This window comes from Hemitrygon akajei, unplaced genomic scaffold (assembly GCF_048418815.1).
Source record: "Hemitrygon akajei unplaced genomic scaffold, sHemAka1.3 Scf000104, whole genome shotgun sequence".
Classification (NCBI taxonomy): domain Eukaryota; kingdom Metazoa; phylum Chordata; class Chondrichthyes; order Myliobatiformes; family Dasyatidae; genus Hemitrygon; species Hemitrygon akajei.
In genome coordinates this window covers 75,442-95,377 of record NW_027331990.1, presented here as the reverse complement: position 1 = coordinate 95,377, position 19,936 = coordinate 75,442, and the positions used below count along the sequence as shown (strand labels likewise).

At 44.9% G+C, this 19,936-nt stretch overlaps 1 protein-coding gene and 1 long non-coding RNA gene across 3 annotated transcripts in view; both read right to left on the bottom strand.

Moving 5' to 3' along the window:
- Nucleotides 1-4,434: 4,434 nt before the first annotated feature.
- LOC140723202 (uncharacterized) overlaps nucleotides 4,435-19,936 on the bottom strand; it is a 30,312-nt gene continuing 14,810 nt past the window's right edge. For both annotated transcript variants that reach the window (XR_012097829.1, XR_012097828.1), the window contains exons 3-4: nucleotides 10,755-10,842; nucleotides 4,435-4,594 (exon numbers count right to left, since the gene is read on the bottom strand). This is a non-coding gene — a long non-coding RNA (uncharacterized lncRNA). The remainder of the gene's footprint in view (nucleotides 4,595-10,754; nucleotides 10,843-19,936) is intronic.
- LOC140723201 (uncharacterized) lies at nucleotides 16,350-19,495 on the bottom strand. The gene has a single exon (XM_073037811.1). It carries the CDS (start codon nucleotides 19,186-19,188, stop codon nucleotides 17,227-17,229), a length of 1,962 nt encoding a protein of 653 aa, XP_072893912.1. The 5' UTR covers nucleotides 19,189-19,495; the 3' UTR covers nucleotides 16,350-17,226.

Below are 19,936 nucleotides of genomic sequence, written 5' to 3'. Positions count from 1 at the left end.
TAATAACTGTGTGCGCTGTGACTGAACGTGAAGCCGTTGATGGACAACACAATGAAGCCGTTGCTGCGCCAAATATCACAGCAGACGTGTTGTTTCATAGTTGTGCGAAATTGTGTTGTATTACATCAACATCTGACACGGTTACAGACATCTAACTACGGTAACGAGCTTGCTGCTGGCCGGAGAATTCCTCTTCTCTGCTTCCATGTAATTCACTCAGCGGGAGGCGTCATGTCTGTCTATGGGGTTGTTACTGATTGCGCAGTATCTGTTGGAATCAGGCTATGTCTGTTGCTAAGTCAGTGAGGTGGCAACTGCAGGATTAGGAACCATACACGGGGAATGCCATATCCCAAGAAACTTGAACAGAAGCACAAACCAGTTCTGAGACGAGACGCGTTATATGCTTTTCCAGTTATTCTGTATTCCAGCATTTCCTGTTTCTGTTCCGTGTTCCGGTGTTCTATCGCTGGCGGGGAGCGCCACGGAAGCTGATGACTGCAGCACCCCGCGGTTAGAAAATGACGTATTGAATCCGAGGAGGCAGCTCTCCGGTTTTAGCGTTCCGCCCCCACTTCACGTTTCAGTCATCAGGATATTAATCTGTATTCAGACCACATGGACAAGTTTAGGGGATACTTTGTTTTTTTTTCTCTCTACGACGTCGGTGCACCTTCTCTCGACTCTTCCACCGCTAAATGCAACAATAATGTGCAAGTATTGCAGGATCTCCAGCAACAACTGTATTGAATTGTGCTCTGTATTTTCTCAGCTTGCTGTTCCCTGTCTCTCTTCCAGCGAACTTGTTGGCGATTGTGATCCTGTCCCGGGGGAAATGCGGTCTCTCCAAACGTGTTACTCGCTACATGGTGGGAATGGCCGCTGCTGATCTCCTGGTCGTTACCTTCGATCCGCTGCTGACGTGGACTGCTAGGTTTTATTTTCTCCAATCATTCCTTTTCCTTACTCCCTTGTGCATACTCTGTCGATGGTTAACTTTTGCAAGCACTGCGACCTCTGTCTGGCTGACTGTCGCTTTCACCGTAGATCGATTTGTGGCTATTTGCTGTAAGAAGCTGAAAACAAAATATTGCACCGAGAGAACGGCGGCTGTGGTCATCGGGACAGTAAGTGTGCTGGCCTGTTTGGAGTGTGTTCCCTGGGGCTTTATATACGAGCCCAAAGTAATAACTGATGGTGTTCCCTGGGACTGTGCCCTTACACAGAGCTTCCTAAACTCTTCATCATGGGCGGCATTCGAGATTTTTCACCGCATTTTAACCCCTTGCGTCCCGTTCTTTCTGATTTTGCTATTCAATATTCTGACTGTCCGGCGGATTCTAGAGGCCAGTCGAGCCCGCAGGGGGCTCCGGGGACAAAAGAATGGAGAGAATGACAAGGACCGGGAAATGGAGAACCGACGCAAATCCATCGTTTTGCGCTTCAGCATAACGGGTAGTTTCATATTGTGTTGGGTAACACAGGTGGTATTTTATATCTATGAACGGATTTCAATGAGGTTTGTTTATTCTGTCACGGATCCTGGTTACATCGCGTTACTGACATCGTCTATGCTGCAGGTTGTCAGTTCCTGCACCAACACATGTATTTACGCCCTGACTCAGAGCAAATTCCGGGAGGAACTCAAGGATATGATCAAGTATCCAGTGAAGCAGATTTGGAAACTCATTAAAAGTTAGAAATAAATGTTGTTTGTATTACAATTCAGCTGCCGTCATGCTCCCTACTCCGTGGCCCCACTTGTGAGTAAATGGGAGCAATGTGATGAATAGAGTTATAAAGCAAACACGTTAAAATCTGAAGATGCTGCAAAACAACTCACAGTAATTCAGAGTCCAATGAACGGGGTCGGAACCAAACTTCGCAAGTTTACTCTTTTCCACAGAAATGTGCTTTGTACCTCACCTCACCTAAAAGTGAAGTTTCAGGCGGACCTGTTACCCCAGCTTCCCGGCATTGTCTACGCTGCGTGATCCGGGAGTATATATTTGTTTGTATCAAACACTCCTACTCCCATCAAAATCGGTCTTTTCGTTCCCGCGTTTATTCGCATCCTTGTCTACCTGTGGGTTCTCCTTATCTCTACCACCGTCAACTATCTTCCAGCAGGAGGATTGTAACTGATATTTAGCCCAGCTGGCACCGTACTGTAAGAATGTCCATCTTCGCTGCAGCCGCTGTCACACGGGAAGGTGCAGGGCTTGACAACATCTCGGATGATACCGGAAGGGTACAGATCTTTATAACTATCGTCAGTCTGCTATAAGGAGACAGACCTTTACAGCAGATTGAAACGCAATTCTAGAATTTTAACTGTGCTACAAATTAACAAAAACACAATTATTTTGAGCGAGCGAGAGAGAGAAAATGACACATCGGGGATTGATGGCGAGGGACGGAACATGAGCGAGAGTGGAATCTCGAGGGGATATGTTGACACCAAGGACGAGATGAATTTAGTTCAAAGAGCATTAAGGTGGTTGAATCCTTCAGGGGATTTAGTCCATGAGGAGACACCGATGCATGCAGGGAAACATACAGTTAAAATTTTCATTATGATCAACGCACATATCGTGAGCTGGGGGGACTTTCTCTGTGTTGTGCGTTCACAGTTTATTGGTCAATGATTTGAAGCCCAGTGGGCAAAGGACCAAAAGGGCACATGTGATGAAATTCTTAGTTCTACGCTGCATGCGGTTCTGATCTGGAAAACTGCCTATACGTGTGGTGGGAACAAACAATCGGGGTGTTCAAAGTGGAACACGACAGTTCATTCGGGAGAATTAAACTGCTGAGCTGTTTGAAGAGTGTGGAGAACAGGGCAATTGAAACGTTGTACCAAGAGCTAGTACAGACTTTCTGGGTTGAATGGTGTGCCATCCCACAATGATACCTTGCACACTAATGATATCAAAATCTCAGCATGGTCTCCTGGAGACAACACATCTACCGGGGTGTAGAAGGCAAGTTTGTGTAATAAGGTCACTCTGCTGTCAAAATGCTGGCATTGTATTCCACGCACGCTGAGCTGCCAGAGCGCAACACTGGCCAGTGACGACACTGGACAGGAAAGACTCTAATACAAGGAGAGACATCTAACTAAACAGTACACTGTTGACACAGTCCAAGAGAATCCCAGTGTGTGTGTGTATATATATATATATATATATTAATTTTTTGCTGTCGCTCTGACCTTTATAACAACCAGTATCGTACTGTAACTGATTCTTACAGCCGTTTGCTCCATACTCTAAGGATACAGATCTTTGCTATAACGGCTGTCATACTGGAAGGTTGCATGCATTGACAACATCTAGCACTGTTCGGTAAGGGCACAGACCTTTACAAATATCGTTCGCATTCTTAATGGAGTCAGGTGTACAATCAAACAGATGCACAACCATGAACCGGTACTGGAACGGCTGAGAATCTTACTATATACCAACATTTAACTGTCTTTATCCGGTGTCATAGAAGACTGGTAGCATCCCTGTAATGACCACAAATTTCACAATAATACAACCCTCACTCTGTTCTGCAGTCTATGACAACCCTGAGGCTCTCAAAAATAGAACCAAAATGATGTATCACAGGTCCCAGCAAACCCATCTCTGCTCTTTGGGACCACAGATTGGCAGCACCATTTATATTCTGTACAGAAAAAGGCATGAGGAATACCTCATTATACACAACCCAACAGAGATCCCGCTGAGTACACGAGCCACCAACACTGGAAGAACAAAGACCTGCAAACCAGCTCCGGACTGCATGGACACTGCCAGGTACAGCTACACAACTGCCCAGTGCTGCACATCAGGGAAGCGGACAAGCAGAAACCAAACACAGTCCTGCAGGGTCAAACCCTGATGCAACTCAACATGTTGAGGAAAAGGAGGTTGTAACTATGGTACAAACATTACCTGATTACGAGCCTGTACAAGAATAGTCAGCAGTTAATTTACCAAGACAGTGAACTTTACAACACCTAGACCTTCACTTCTCGGGCACAGTCGTATAGAACTCTGAAACCTGTGTAGTGATCGCACTGACATTTGCACACCCAGCACAGTACTCCACCGGGAAACACTGGTGCAACCCAAGAACTTCAAGAACAGAGGTCTGTTCAACCCTGACACTGGACTGCAATTCATGGCATCACAGGCACAGCTCTTCCCACCACTGAGAACCTCTACAAGGAGAGGGGTCGCAGGAACACAGCATTTACCATCAAGGACCCCCATTTTCCGGTTGATGCTCGCATCTCGACTGCGCCAGCAAGAACAAATTACAAGAGCGCCCGGTTTCACGGCAACGGGTTATGGAATAGCTACTACTCCTGAATGATCAGGCTTTCGAGGCAAAGGGGATAAGTCCAGTTGGTTTATAAAGAACCTACATCAAGTATTCTACCACTGCAGTTATGGACATTTATTTCATATTTACTGTTATGTATGTTTTTTATTTGTACAATTCATTGCCATTGTCGTGTTTTGTGCTTTGACGTTTTGTCCGCCTTTGTTGTGAACTGTTTTCCATTGATTCCATTGTGTTTCTTCGTATTTACTGTGTATGCCTGCAAGAAAATAAATATGAGGTTGGTAAATGATGGCACATATGAACTTCGACAACAAATTTACTTTAAACATGTCCAGTGAAGGTAATTTGAATAACATAGGGATCTTCTCTTTGCAGGGAAGCAGGATGAGAAGTGCCTGAAAGAGGTATACAACATTATAGCAGATAAATCGAGTGAACAGCCAGAGATATTTCCCAGGGAGGGAGGTGGCTGAAGCAAGGGAGATAATTTCAAAGTGGTTGGAAGAAAGTATTGAATGCAAGTCATATGTCGCGAAACATGTGGAATTTTCTCTTGGGGTTGAGGTAGAAGCAGATGAATTCGGGACACTTAAGAGACCTTGCACTGGGGCATAAGCCTTATAATTGATGAATTTCAGTGGGAGAACAGTTTTGATTACAGTCATCCCCAAAGAAGGACGTAATCTTGGGGGATTTTGCTAAACTCAGGACAAACTAATGAACATCTTGCGCCTTGTACTCCTTCCTCACGTCCCTGCACCATATTTGTTCCAGTGCTGATAGCATCTTCTCAGCCCGAAACTAGGACTCTTTTCAAACGATGCTTGCTGAATTCCTTCAGACTGTTGTCTGCGTTGCAGGCTAGTGAGCCTTACTTTAGGCAGGATCTGGGGAAAGTACAAATCGGGTGCAAACTGTGACGGGGTAAACACACAACATATCTCTGAGAGTTATTTGAAGCCAATTGGTTTTGAATTCAAACTGTCTCTGGGGGGAGTGAAAACAAGGTTGCAAGATCTGGGAACATTGGGTAATGTGAGATGTGCACCTGTAGACTGCAATGAAAAAGAATGCATAAGGAACTTTTGATGTCGTTGACTGCTATCCAGTCGAGGTCGACATGACAAACCGATGGATAGTGCAGATGTCCATGGGGTTTCCGTAGCAAGATAGGGAGTAGATTATCAGGCTTTTCTTCCACTTTCTTTCTTGCTGCATCCCAGGTGGGGGCACTGGGACGAATTCGAAGACTGGAGCATCCGCCAAAATATATTCAGTCACTAATCCCTTGTTCACATTATTCAGTGTTACAACCAGGGAGTCTGATCAATTTAACTCAGAGTTTTTATTCGTGAATTTTATGGTCGTTTGTTTGTTTTTTACATAGTGGACACCCCCCACCCCGCCGGAAAAAAAACAGGGAAAATTGTAAAGCATGATAAACTGAAAATTCAAAACCGGAAATGTTAGCAGTTCAAAAGTGTTCATGGCCCCTTACTCATACCTAGTTGAATTATCTCTCACAGCCGGTGTACTTTTTGGAAAAGTCTGTTTCAGCTTTACACAACTCCTTGCAAAATTGCCGAGGATGTGCCAGGTGAGCTGCGCAGCGCAAGTGGACAACAATCCTCAGTTCTTGCCAGAGATTTTGGATCGGGGTAAGGTCGGGACTCTGGCTGAGGCACTCAAGGACAGGCTAACACCTATCATTTCCTTTCTTATACCTCCCTCCCATCGGAGGGCCATTTATCATTCTCAGTCTACTCAAACAAAGCCAGATTATTTTTTTGGTTATTGTTATCTCTTCAGCAGTTTGAATGGGGTACGACTGCGCAAGCGTGTGGAGGTCGGCCAGTGAGAACAGCGGGAAGAGTTTAAAAGCGAGACAAAGCAGGCGACAGAGTAGGGCGGCTTTGGCTCAATGGGGCTTCGGTGACAAAGGGTCGAGGTCAAACCGGTTATCTGCTTGAAATAAACTCAGAGAGTATGTGTGTGAGGCCGGTTTCCTGTGCTCGGTGTCGGATGTGGGAGGTCCTGGAGTCTCCCAGCCTCCCGGACGGCCACATCTGCACCAGGTGCGTCGAGCTGCAGCTCCTTAGACACCGCCTTAGGGAACCGGACCCGCAGCTCGATGACCTTCGTCTGGTCAGGTGATGATGGAGAGGAGCTATCGACAGGTAGTCACCCCGGGACCACAGGGGAGAAAAAATTGGGTAACAGTCAGGAGAGGGAAAAGAAAGAACCAGGTTCAAGAGAGTAACACGGTGGCTGTCCCCTTGACGATAATTATTGCTGCTGGAGTACTGTTGGTGGGGGTGGGGACAGCCTACCTAGGGGAAGCAACAGTGGCCGTACCTCTGGCACAGAGTCAGGCCCTGTGGCTCAGATGGGCAGGGAAAGGAAGAGGATGGCAGCAGTGATAGGGGACGCTATAGTTAGCAGTCGGATAGGCTATTCTGTGGACCCAGGAAAGAAACGCGGATGGTAATTTGCCTCCCAGGTGCCAAGGTCCGGGATGTTTCTGATCGTGTCCACGATACCTTGAAGTGGGAAGGAGAACAGCCAGATGTCGTGGTACATATTGGTACCAACGACATAGGCAGAAAAAGGGGGAAGGGTGTCCTGAAAGAAAACTACAGGGAGTTAGAAAAGAAATTGAGAAGCAGGACCTTAAAGGTAGTAATGTCGGGATTACTGCCTGTGCCACGCGACAGTGAGTATAGGAATAGAATTAGGTGGAGGATAAATGCGTGGCAGGTTTCGAGCAGGGGGTAGGGTTTCAGATTTCTTGATCATTGGAACCTCTTCTGGCGCAGGTGTGACATGTATAAAACTGACGGGTTGCACGGGGATCAAAAGGGGACCAATATCCTGGCAGGAAGGTTTGCTAAAGCTATTGAGGAGACTTTAAACTAGAATTGCTGGGGGGGGGGGGGGGGGGAACCGAACTGAACTGACGGAGAAAAAGGAAGTTGGCTCACTAATGGAGCAAGTTTGGAGATATTGCGAAATTGGAGATAGGAAGGTGATAGAGAAGTGATGCGCAAAGTCTGATGGTTTGAGATGCGTCTATTTTAATGCGAGGAGTATCATGAATAAAGCGGGTGAGCTTAGAGTGTGGATCAGCACTTAGAGTATGATGTGGCCATTACAGACAATTGGATGGTGGAGGGGCAGGAATGGCGCATTAAAGTGCATAGCTTTAGATGTTTCAGAAAGGATAGGGAGGGAGGCAAACGAGGTAGGGGCGTGGCACTGTTGATCACAGATAGAGGCACGGCTGCAGAAAAGGAGGAAGACATGGAGAGGTTGTCTACAGAGTCTCTGTGGGTGAATGTTACGAACAGAAAGGGGTCAATAACTCTACTGGGTGTTTTTATAGACCACCCAATAGTAACAGGGACATATAGGGAGGCAGATTCTGGAAAGGATTAATAATAACAAGGTTGTTCTGGTGGGAGATTTAAATTTCCCAAATATTGATTAGCATCTCCTAGAGTGAGGGGTTTAGATGTGGTGGAGTCCGTTAGGTATGTTCAGGAACGTTTCTTGACACAGTATGTAGACAAGTCTACAAGACGAGAGACTATACTTGATCTGGTATTGGGAAATGAACCTGGTCAAGTGTCGGGTCTTTGAGTGGGAGAGCAGTTTGGAAATAGTGATCACAATTCTATCTCCTTTACCATGGCATTGGTGAGGGATAAGAACAGACACGTTAGGAAAACGTTTAGTTGGAGCGAGGAGAACTATGAGGACATCAGGCAGCAACTTTTTTCTCAGGGAAAAGTACGGAAGAAGTGAGGCATATGTTACAACCATATAGCAATGAAAGCACGGAAACAGACCATCTCGGCCCTTCTAGACCGTGCAGAATGCTTACGCTCACCTATTCCACCGACCTGCACTCAGCCCATAACCCTGATACCTTTCCTGTCCATATACCTAACCAAATTTACTTTAAATGACAAAGTTGAACCTGCCTATACCACTTTTACTGGAAGCTCGTTCCACACAGCTACCACTCTCTGAGTAAAGAAGTTCCCCCTCATGTTACCCCTAAACTTCTGCTCCTTAACTCTCAACTCACCTCCTCTTGTTTAATCCTCCCTTACTCTCAATGGAAAAAAGCCTATCTACGTCAACCCTATCTATCCCCCTTAAAATTTTAAATACCTCTATCAAGTCCCCTGTCATCCTTCTACTCTCCGAAGAATAACGACATAACTTGTTCAACATTTCTCTGTAACTTAGGTGCTGAAACACAGGTAACATTCTAGTAAATCTTTGATTTGTTGACATCGTTCCTATAATTCTGTGATTAGAACTGTACATAATACTACAAATTTGGCCTTACCAATGCCTTGTACAGTTTTAACATGACATCCCACCTCCTAAACTCAATGTTCTGATTTATAAAGGCCAGCATACCAGAAGCTTTCTTCACCACCCTATCCACATGAGATTCCACCTTCAGGGAACTATGCACCATTATTCCTTGATCACTCTGTTCTACTGCATTCTTCAATGCCGTACCATTTACCATGCATGTCCTATATTAGTCCTCCAAAATGAGGCACCTCACACTTATCAGCATTAAACTCCATCTGCCATCTTTCAGCCCACTCTTCTAACTGGCCTAAATCTCTCTGCAAGCTTTGAAAACCTACTTCATTATCCACATCGCCACCTATCTTGGTATCATCTGCATACTTACTAATCCGATTTACCACCCCATCATCCAGATCATTAATGTATATGACAAACAACATTGGACCCTGTACAGATCCCTGAGGCACACCACTAGTCACCGGCCTCCAACCTGACAAACAGTTATCCACCACTACTCTCTGGCATCTCCCATCCAGCCACTGTTCAATGCATTTTATTACTTCAATATTAATACATTACGAGTAAACATTACTAACTACGCTTCTGTGTGGAACCTTGTCAAAGGCCTTACTGAAGTCCATATAGACACATCCACTGTTTTACCCTCGTCAACTTTCCTCGTAACCTCTTCAAAAAATTCAATAAGTTTTGTAAAACATGAACCTCCACGCACAAATCCATGTTGGCTGTTACTAATCAGACCCTGTCTATCCAGATAATTATATATACCATCTCTAAAAAAATACTTTCCATTAATTTACCCACCACTGACGATAATTGCAAGGTTTACTCTTCGAACCCTTTTTAAACAATGGAGGAACATAAACAGTTCACCAATCCTCTGACACCCCGTCATAGACCGAGTGCAGAGGAGATTTACAAGAATGTTGTCTGAATTGGGGAGCACCCTCTATGAGAATAGGTTGAGTGAATTCGGCTTTTCTTCTTGGAACAACGGAGGATGAGAGGAGACTTGATAGAGGTGTACAAGATAGTGAGAGGATAGTCAGAGATTTTTCTCCAGGGCTGAAATGGCTAGCATGAGAGGGGGTAGTTTTAAGGTGTTTGGAAGTAGGTACAGTGGAAATTTCAGGGGTAAGTATTTTTTTATATATTAACGCAGAGAGTGGTGAGTGGAGTGGAGGCGGCCACGATTGGATCTTTAAAGAGACTGGATGGCTGCATGGAGCTTGGAAAAATAGAGGGTTATGAGTAAATTCCAGATAGTTGTAAGGTAGGGACATGTTTCGCACAGCTTTGTGGGCTGAAAGGCCTATATTGTGCTGTATGTTTTCTATGAAATTTCCATTCTATGGAATTTAATTTTATGATTGTTGAGCGATCATTACTAATGCCTCCAGAATCGCCTCAGCTACCTCCTTCAGAGTTCTGGTGAGTAATCCATCTTGAGCGGATGACTTATCTACCCTGAAAACATTCCGTATCCCAAGCACCTTCTCATTAGTAATCGCAATTACACACAATTATACCTCTTGACTCTCAACTCTTAAACATACTGCTGCTGTCTTTCAAAGGGAACATAGACGCAAATAGTCACTGAGTTGGTCTGCCATTTCTTTGACCGGCATTATTCCTCCAGAAGCACCATTGTAAGGCGGTCTGCTATCCGTTCTTGCCTCTCCTATACTGGATATTTTTAAAGTTTAGTTTCGTGTTTTATGTTTCTGGCTAGCTTACCCTGATATTTCCTATTTTCCATCCTTACTGAGTTTTCCTTTGTTACATTGCGGAGTCAGATGGCTGAGATCAAAGCAGCAGGGTCCAGGACCGAAGGTGAGAAATGACCGGGGAGTTGGACAATTTATGTGCTGTGCCAGGGTTAAATGTTCATGTCATCGGAGCTGAAGGCGAGGGACTGACTGTTTCTGCTCAGGGCTCCATGAGGTTGACCGTCTTTGCGCTGGTCTGAAGCTAGTGGACTGGTGAATCTGCTGCAGTGATAAGGGACTTAGTGGCTGTCGACTCGCTTTCGGGAACTTCAATTCTGAATTTTATTTGCTTACTTTCTTTGTCAGCACAATATCCTTGTTTTCGCGTTTGATGATTTGCTTTGTTAATGGGTTATATTGAGTTTCTTTGCATTGTTGCTGCCTGTGAGGAGACAAATCACAAGGTTATTTATAGGAAAAAATGGTTTAATAATGAATGTAATTTGAACCTTTGAAGTTTTATCCTGTCGGTTTTTAACAGCTTCCCAATCCTCTCACCACCCAGTATTTTTTGCAAAATTATATGCCCCTCCTATGTTTTGCCTCATCCCTCTGTTAAATACTTCTACTTTGAGATGTATCCATCCTGTGCCTGTTGAATCGCTTCCAGAAGTTCAAGCATTGATGTAGGGGCACAGATATCCCTGAAGGTGCAGAAACAGGTACATGCAATGAGGACTCTCAATAGGATATCTGCCTTTGTTTAGCCGGGCACGGAACAGAATTCTCTGAAGGACTTAATAAAATATTACTAATGCCACCTGGTAAGAAGATTCACAAGGATGTTGTCGAAAGGCCTGAACTACAAGGACAGACTTCATTGGCTGGAACATTTCCTCCATCTGAAGCAAACAAAATTAAAGGGTAAAAAACATTAAAGGGATAGCTCAGGAAATTATAGGCCAGTGAGTCTTACTTCAGTGGTTGGTAAGTTGATGTAGAAAATCCTAAGGGGCAGGATTTATGAACATTTGAAGAATCATAATATGATTAGGAATAGTCAGTATGGCTTTGGCAAAGACCCATCTTGCCTTACGAGCCTGATTGAATATTTTGAGGTTGTGACTAAGCACGTTAATGAAGGTAATGAAGGTAGAACCATAGATGTAGTGTATATGGATTTCAGCAAGGCCTTTGATAAGGTACCCCATGCAAGGTTTATTGAGAAAGTATGGATTAAGGATTAAAAGGATTACAGGTTTCCTTGCTGCATAAACATCTGAATGTGCCTGGAATCCAATTTTCAGGTCACACTGACAAGAAACATCAGAACCAGAAGAATGGATTTCTCTTGAACAATGCTATTAGCTGTAAAATTATGAAATATCTCCCTCCCTTTTAGATAGGAAATTGGTGGACCATGGTGAGTGATATTAGGAGAAAGGGCTGACAGTTTGCCCATTGGAAGAGACCAAGAGTTGTACAGCACAGAAACAGGCCTTTCGTCCCCTCACATCTATGAGCACTGTAATGCCCGTATACAGTGATCCTGCTTTCCTGCATTAGTTACAAATATCTTTCTCTTTGAAATATCAGAAAGTACCTGAAATGCGATAGTCATAGAATATATAAACATATAAACAGGTATTGCAGCCCACCTAAACTTTCCTATTCTGCCTAGCCCTATCAACTGATGCTGCATTAGCGCCCTCCATAACCCTCTCACCCATGAATGTATCCAAATTGCCCTTAAATGTTGAAATCATGCCTGAATTCACCTATTCCACTGACAGTTTTCTTCACAATTTCACCACCCTCCGATTGAAGAAGAACTCCCTCATGCTCCCTTTACACATTGCAACTTCCACGCTTAATTTCCAGTTCTATCACACCCAACCTCAGTAGAAAAGTCTGCTTGCATTTACTCGAAGTCTGCGCTTCACAATATTGTGCACCTCAATCAATCTGCCATTTTCCCCCTATGCTCTGGGGAATACCGTACTAATTCATTCAATTTTCCCTATAGATCAGGTCCTCAGATTCAGGCATTCTACTTATAATTCTGTCTGCACTCTTGCAAACTCATTGATATCTCTCCTGTAGAAAGGTATTGCGAACTGAACACAATACCTAAAATTAAGCCTCAACAATTTCTTGTGCAACCTACAGACTCCTGCATTCAATACTTTAATTCATGAATGCTTATGTGTCAAAAGATCTCTTAAAATCCTTTTGTATCACTGATGGCATTATGGATCTATATTCCCAGATCTGTCTGTTTTCCCACAATTCTTGTGCCTTACCGCGCTCTCTATGAGTGCTACTAAGTTTCTCTTCCCAAGCAGCTCACAATCGTCAGCATTAAATTCCATCTGCCACAATTATCACTAGGACAACTCCCTTTGCGAGCTTTGATAACGTTTCCCGCTGTCCACTATGTACCAAATCTTGGTGTGATCCACAAATTTGCTTTGACAATCTTAACACATTATCATCCAGATTATTTGTACAGATCAGAAACAACAGCAGACCCAGCTCCAAATACCATACTACATTAAAAGCCACAAGTCTCCAGTGAGAGGGGCAAAATCTACCCCAGTGTCTGGCTTCTCCAGCAAGCCAATCTCTAATCCAATTTACTACCTCATCCTGAATGCTAAGTGATTCAACATTTTTGATCAACCTACCATACGGAACGCTGTCAAAGAACTTATTAAAGTGCACATAGACACTATCAACTGCCTTTCCTTCATCATGCTTCCTAGTAAAGTCATTGAAGAAATTTATAATCAGGTGGCCCCTCTACTTCCATGAGCAGAAAATTCCACAACTTCACATTTCTCTGGGAGAGGTAGATCCTCCTCTTCGCCACCCAAAATCAATTCCTCTGAATCTTGATTCTATGTCCCCAAGTAGTAATCCTACATACCAGTTCAACAACATTCCTGTCTCTATCTCATCTACCCATTTCACCATTTTGTATGCTTCTATAACACACCCTCTCATTCTTCCTAGTTTTAGCATGTATCAAATAGCACAGTAGGCCAGGAATACATCTACAGTGTGATGTCCTGCATCTATACATTGCGCTATTATGGACCAGGGTTGCTTATAAGGAGTGCAGTAGAAACATAGAAACAATGAAAACCTACAGCACAATGCAGGCCCTTCAGACCATAATGCTGTGCCAAACATTACCTATTTAGAAATTACCTGGGGTTACATATAGCCCCCTAGTTTTTGAAGCTCCAGGTACCTATCCAGGAGTCTCTTAAAAGACCCTATTGCAACTGTCGCTGGCAGCCCATTCCATGCACTCAGCACTCTCTGCGTTTAAAAAAAACCCTTACATCTCCTCTGTACCTACTTCCATGCACCTTAAAACTGCGCCCTCTCGTGTTGGCCATATCAGCCCTAAGAAAAAGCCTCTGACTATCTACACAATCAATGCCTATCATCATCTTATACACCTCTATCAGGTCACCTCTCATCCTCTGCCGCTTCAAGGCTGAATTCACTCAACCTGTTCCCATAAGGCATGCTCCCCAATCCAGGCATCGTCCTTGTAAATTTCTTCTCCACATTTTCAATAGTTTCCACATCCTTCCTGCAGTGAGGTGACCAGAACTGAGTATAATACTCCGTGGGGTCTTACCAGTGCCCTATATAACTGTAACACTACCTTTCTGCCATTGAACTGAATCAGATGGCTGATGGATGGTAATGCACCCTATGCCTTCAACAGAGTCAACCTTTAAATGGACTAAGATTGGAACCACAAGATCCATCTGATACTCCACACTGTCTAGATTCTTATCATTACTATATTCTGCTGTCAGATTAGACCTACGAAATTGAACCACCTTACATTTATCTGTGTTAAAATCCGTCTGCCACTTCCCAGCCCAGTTTGTATCCCATCGATATTCGTATTAACAGCCCTCCACACTATCCACAACATTCTCAACCATTGTTTCATCAGCAATTTACTAAGCTATCCCATCAGTTCTTCATTCAGGTCATTTATAAAAATCACGAAGAGAAGGTGTCCCTGGTTACCGAACTCCATGCATGATTGACATCCAGGTAAATAGTTTAGATGTAAATCGAGTTGCAAAGGGGAATGCATATTCTGCAAATGTTTGGAAGGTACAAAATTAGAAGGTACAGTGATATGGATCACCTGGTAAATTAGGTAAGTAAACGCCAGGTAGCATTTAATTCTGTGTGAGGTGATGAATTATGAAAAGTTGAAACGATAATAGACAGTGAGGAAAGCCTATGCAAAATTTGCCCTTCTTAACTGTGGCACAGAACACAAACTTGGAGGAACTTTTAGGAACATTAGATAGACCCTAGCTAGCATTGTGGGCACACTTCTGATGGTACACTTCATTATGGGTATGATTACATTGGAGACAGTCGCAAGGGTGATGCAGGGATCGATGGCTAGAACTTTCCCATTAACATTGAACATTCAGGCATGAAATTTAAGATTAATGTAAAATACTGAGAGATGTAGGTACAGCCACGGTCTTCTATTAGCCACAGAGTAGGGGTCAGAGGTTTTAAGAAGAGAGAGGAAGTGACATGTGAGGGACACTTCTTTCACCCAAATATAGGTGAAACGGGCTGCCAAGGAAGTAGTGGAAATTTGGACAAATAGAAAATATATCGTTCCTCTGGATGAAGAACAAATTCTTGCTCACACCCGTTCATAAACTCTTGCTGCTCTCCTGAGAACTCTCCCCTCTTTTTCGGCACATTTCTATATACCGTTATGTGTGATGAGAAAACCAGATGGAGATGGGGTCCAGAGTAGACCGCCCCCCCCCCACCCCGGGAACTATGCTGGTAATGAGAGAGAGAGAGATGAAGAACAGAGGGAGAGGCATCTGCTACAGATAAGAGAGCGAGAGAGAGAGAGAGAGAGAGAGAGAGAGACATGATTTATGTATTATGGTTTCTTCACTGATTATTTACCTTTTGCTGCAAGGACACTTCTTTGCTCGTTAACATTGCTGCTGAGACAGCAGGGATTGGCCAGTTTGAAGGATGGCTGATACCCCGTCAGGGGAGATAAAAGACGGGTCTGCTGAGACACCGGGAGACACGCCACGAGACACTGTAAGAGCGTTGTGTACCCACAGGAAGGTGGGGGCTTGGAGGACTGAATCAGGAGATTAGTCACAAAGCTCACAGTGTGATGGCAGGACCGGTGGGGGCTTGTGTGTGTGTCCACTCATGCCAGAGTGATGAGTCCACCACGGAAGAACGGTTTAGCTGAGAACAGAGGGGTCATAACCGAATGACCACGTCAGTGCAACGGAACAAGAAGACAACGGAAGGTTTGCCTGCTGCAGCTGTCTCTCTCTCTCTCTCTCTCTCTCTCTCTCTCTCTCTCTCTCTCTCTCTCTCTCTCACGTCACAACAGCAGCTACCTCGACTTAAACTGAACTGAACTGAACTCTGCATTCAGTTTACCCCTGAACTGTTCATTTACCCCTAGACTTTGATAGAGCTTGGTTTTGATTCTTCTTTTTACACTTCTGTATTTATTACTGCTAACCTGTATTATATGTATATTTGCATTCTTGATACTGTATTACTTAGTTTACTAATAAACACCTTTCGTTACAGTAGCACCAGACTCCAACGTATCGTTCCATTTCTGCTGGTTTGGTAACCCGGTTATTCTGGCATTACAGCATTTTGAGGTTTGCATTTGTCCGGCACAGAAGCCATTGATAGTTTATACTGATCACAACCCATTGGTATTTTTGACTAACATGAAGAATAAAAATAGGTGGTTATTAAGTTGCAGTCTGTTGTTAGAAGAATTCAATATTAAAATACAACATGTAAAGGGGACTGACAATGTAATTGCTGATTGTTTATCCAGGAGTTAGATTTGAAAGTATATCTGTGTTACTCTTACCTTAACCAGCATCCAGAGCCCCAAACTCTGCCTTGTGCAGACCCGCCTCTGGTTTCTGACCCTGTTCTGTTGAACATCCAACTAATGGTTTCCCATTCTGCTTTCAGTCTTTAGAGGACAGTGGTGTTTTCCAGCAACCCTTTAGAAGCAGGCAAAATGACTCATAATGCGGAAATGAGCCGTGAATAAGGAGGTTAAATCCCAATGCCATTCTTCCACAGTGCAGAGATTTGAGGGCCAAAGAACACCTCAGACAGAACTGCAGTCAGCTCGACTGCTTCAGTCTGCAGAAAATTCAAGGGAATCCTCTTCACCCACAGAATGGTGACTGTTTGAAAAACATCTCACAGGGAGAGCAAGCAGTGAACAACAGGGGAGGAATTAAAAGGCCTGTTGAGGAACTGAATCACTTACAGGATCCAGCCAGCCTGAGTAGACTGTCTACTGTACACTAGTTGTGTTATAAATTTACTAAGTACCAGAGACAGAGTTTAAAATACAACTGATTTATTTGTCTCAGATCCAGAATATTAAACATCAGTCCCATTAAAGGTGAATGTACAGCAGAAGAAACCCCTCCCATGCCCAGTGACCAGGGTGCAGAACTGGGTGTGAGGAGCAGCAGCAAAAATTGCAGAGTTCAGCACCGACAGTCACTCTCGAAATTGCATTCAGCAACGGTGATGGACAAATATCCAGCATGCAGCTTATTGAAACTTTCTCCCCAGTGTGAACCTAGTAGTGTGTCACAAGGTTAGATTACTGAGTGAATCCCTTCCCACATTCACAGCAGGTGAACGGCCTCTCCACAGTGTGAACTCAATGATGCACATTTGGTTGAATTGGCTGAGAGAATCTCTTCCTGAAGTCTGAGCAGGAAATCGGTCTCTACCTAGTGTGAACTCGCTGGTGTTTCAGTAGATTGGATGACCGAGTGAATCCCTTCCCACAGTCTGAGCAAGTGAATGGCCTCTCCCCAGTATGAACTGACTGGTGGGCAAGTAGTTCGGATGACCGAGTGAATCCTTTCCCACACTCTGAGCAGGTGAACGGCTTCTCCCCAGTGTGAAGTCGCTGGTGTCTCCGTAGGTGGGATGACTGAGTGAATCCTTTCCCACAGTCTGAGCAGGTGAATGGCCTCTCCCCAGTGTGAACTGGCTGATGTGCCTTCAGTTGAGATGAGTGAGAGAATCCCTTCCCACAGTCTGAGCAGGTGAATGGCCATTTCCCTGTGTGAGTTGACTGGTGTGTCTGTAGGTGAGATGACTGACTGAATCTCTTTCCACAGTCTGAGCAGGTAAACCGCTTCTCCCCAGTGTGAACTTGATGGTGTCTCTGTAGTTGGGATGATCCGGTGAATCCTTTGCCACACTGTGAGCAGGTGAACGGCCTTTCCCCAGTGTGAACTCTCTGATGTACCTTCAGATAGGATGAGCAAGTGAATCGCTTCCCACAGTCTGAGCAAGTGAATGGCCTCACCCCAGTGTGAACTCGCTGATGTACCTTCAGTTGGGATGTGCAAGTGAATCCCTTCCCACAGTCCGAGCAGGTGAATGGTCTCTCCCCAGTGTGAACTCGCTGATGTACCTTCAGTTGGGATGAGCAAGTGAATCCCTTCCCACAGTCCGAGCAGGAGAACGGCCGCTTCCCAGTGTGAACTCGCTGGTGTGCCTTATGTGTGGATGACTGAGTGAATCCTTTCCCACAGTCTGAGCAGGTGAATGGCCACTCCCCAGTATGAACTGACTGGTGTGCAATTAGGTCAGATGACCGACTGAATGCCTTCCCGCAGTCTGAGCAGGTGAACGGCCTCTCGTCAGTGTGAATTTTCTGATGTACCTTCAGTTGTGATGACCGAGTGAATCCCTTCCCACAGTCGGAGCAGGTGAACGGCCTCTCTCCGGTGTGAACTGACTGGTGTGCCTTCAGTTCAGATGAGCGAGTGAATCCCTTCCCACAGTCTGAGCAAGTGAACGGACTCTCTCCAGTGTGAACTGACTGGTGTGCAAGTAGGTCGGATGACCGAATGAATCCCTTCCCACAGTCTGAGCAGGTGAACAGCCTCTCCCCAGTGTGAACTCGCTGATGTACCTTTAGGGTCGATGACCGAATGAATCCCTTCCCACACTCTGAGCAGGTGAATGTCCTCTCCCTGGTGTGAACTCGCTGATGTGCCTTTAAGGTGGATGACCAAATGAATCCCTTCCCACAGTCTGAGCAGGTGAACGGCCATTTCCCTGTGTGGGCTGACTGGTGTCTCAGTAGGTGAGATGACCGATTGAATCCCTTCCCACAGTCTGAGCAGGTGAACGGCCATTTCCCTGTGTGGGCTGACTGGTGTGTCTGTAGGTGAGATGACCGATTGAATCCCTTCCCACAGTCTGAACAGCTGAACCGCCACTTCCCAGTGTGAACGGACTGGTGTCTCTGGAGGGAGGATGATTCAATGAATCCCTTCCCACAGTCTGAGCAGATAAATGGCCTCTCTCTGGTGTGAACTGACTGGTGTCTCAGTAGCTGAGATGACAAAGTGAATCCCTTCCCACAGACTGAGCAGGTGAATGGCCTCACCCCCGAGTGAAATTTCTGATGTAGCTTCAGTTCAGATGAGCAAGTGAATCCCTTCCCACAGTCTGAGCAGGTGAACGGCCTCTCCCCAGTGTGAACTGACTGGTGTCTCTGTAGGTGAGATGACTGAGTGAATCGCTTCCCACACACTGAGCAGGTAAACGGCCTCTGTCCAGTGTGAACTCGCTGATGTAACTTCAGTTTAGATGAACAAGTGAATCCCTTCCCACAGTCCGAGCAGGTGAACGGCCACTCCCCGGTGTAAACTCGCTGGTGAGCCATTTGGTCAGATGATCGGGTGAATCCTCCCCCACAAAATCAGCAGATGATCAGCCTGTGCCCAGTGTGAATTGACTGGTGTGTCCACAAGTGGGAAGATCAACTGAATCCCTTCTCACAAACAGAACAGGTGAATGGCCTTGTTCAGTGTGAACTTGCTGATGTACCTTCAGTTGAAATGACCAACTGAATCCAGTCCCACTGTCTAAGCAGATGAAGGGGTTCCCCCTTTGTAAAATGATGGGTGTTCCAGTCAGTCAGATGATTGAGTGAACCAGGTGAATGGCCTCTCGCCAGTGTGAATTCTCTGATGTACCTTCAGTTGTGATGACTGAGTGAATCCCTTGCTCCACTTCTTAAGTATCTGGGCAGAGACAGCAAAACTGGTGTGTCGTGTTTGAGATTCCCATAGACAAATTTCTTGTCATTTTTAACCTGTAAAAAGATTTACAAAATCCATCAGTGGGTGAAGGTCAACATTTCAGATGAGATCACTTGAGTTGCCAAGGTGTGATCTGGCATCACACTGTTACAGTGATGTTCAACACATGTTGGAGAAGTCATCTTCTAACTGGGCACAGTGCTAGTATCTGGAATGACCATCAAATTCTCTGATGCTCCTCCTGTCTCTATAAGAATGGGGCTTTTCTGCCATCTCCAATCTGTGACCTGGCTCAGTTTGACTCTCTAAATTGGTATTATTCCCAATTCCCACTGAGCTGCATGGGTGCCTGGCCCCACAGTAACTGAA

What these genes read in the sequence shown, in the direction of transcription:
- LOC140723201 (XM_073037811.1), bottom strand. Translation starts at nt 19,188, where the DNA reads ATGGCTCACCAGCGAGTTTACACCGGGGAGTGGCCGTTCACCTGCTCG.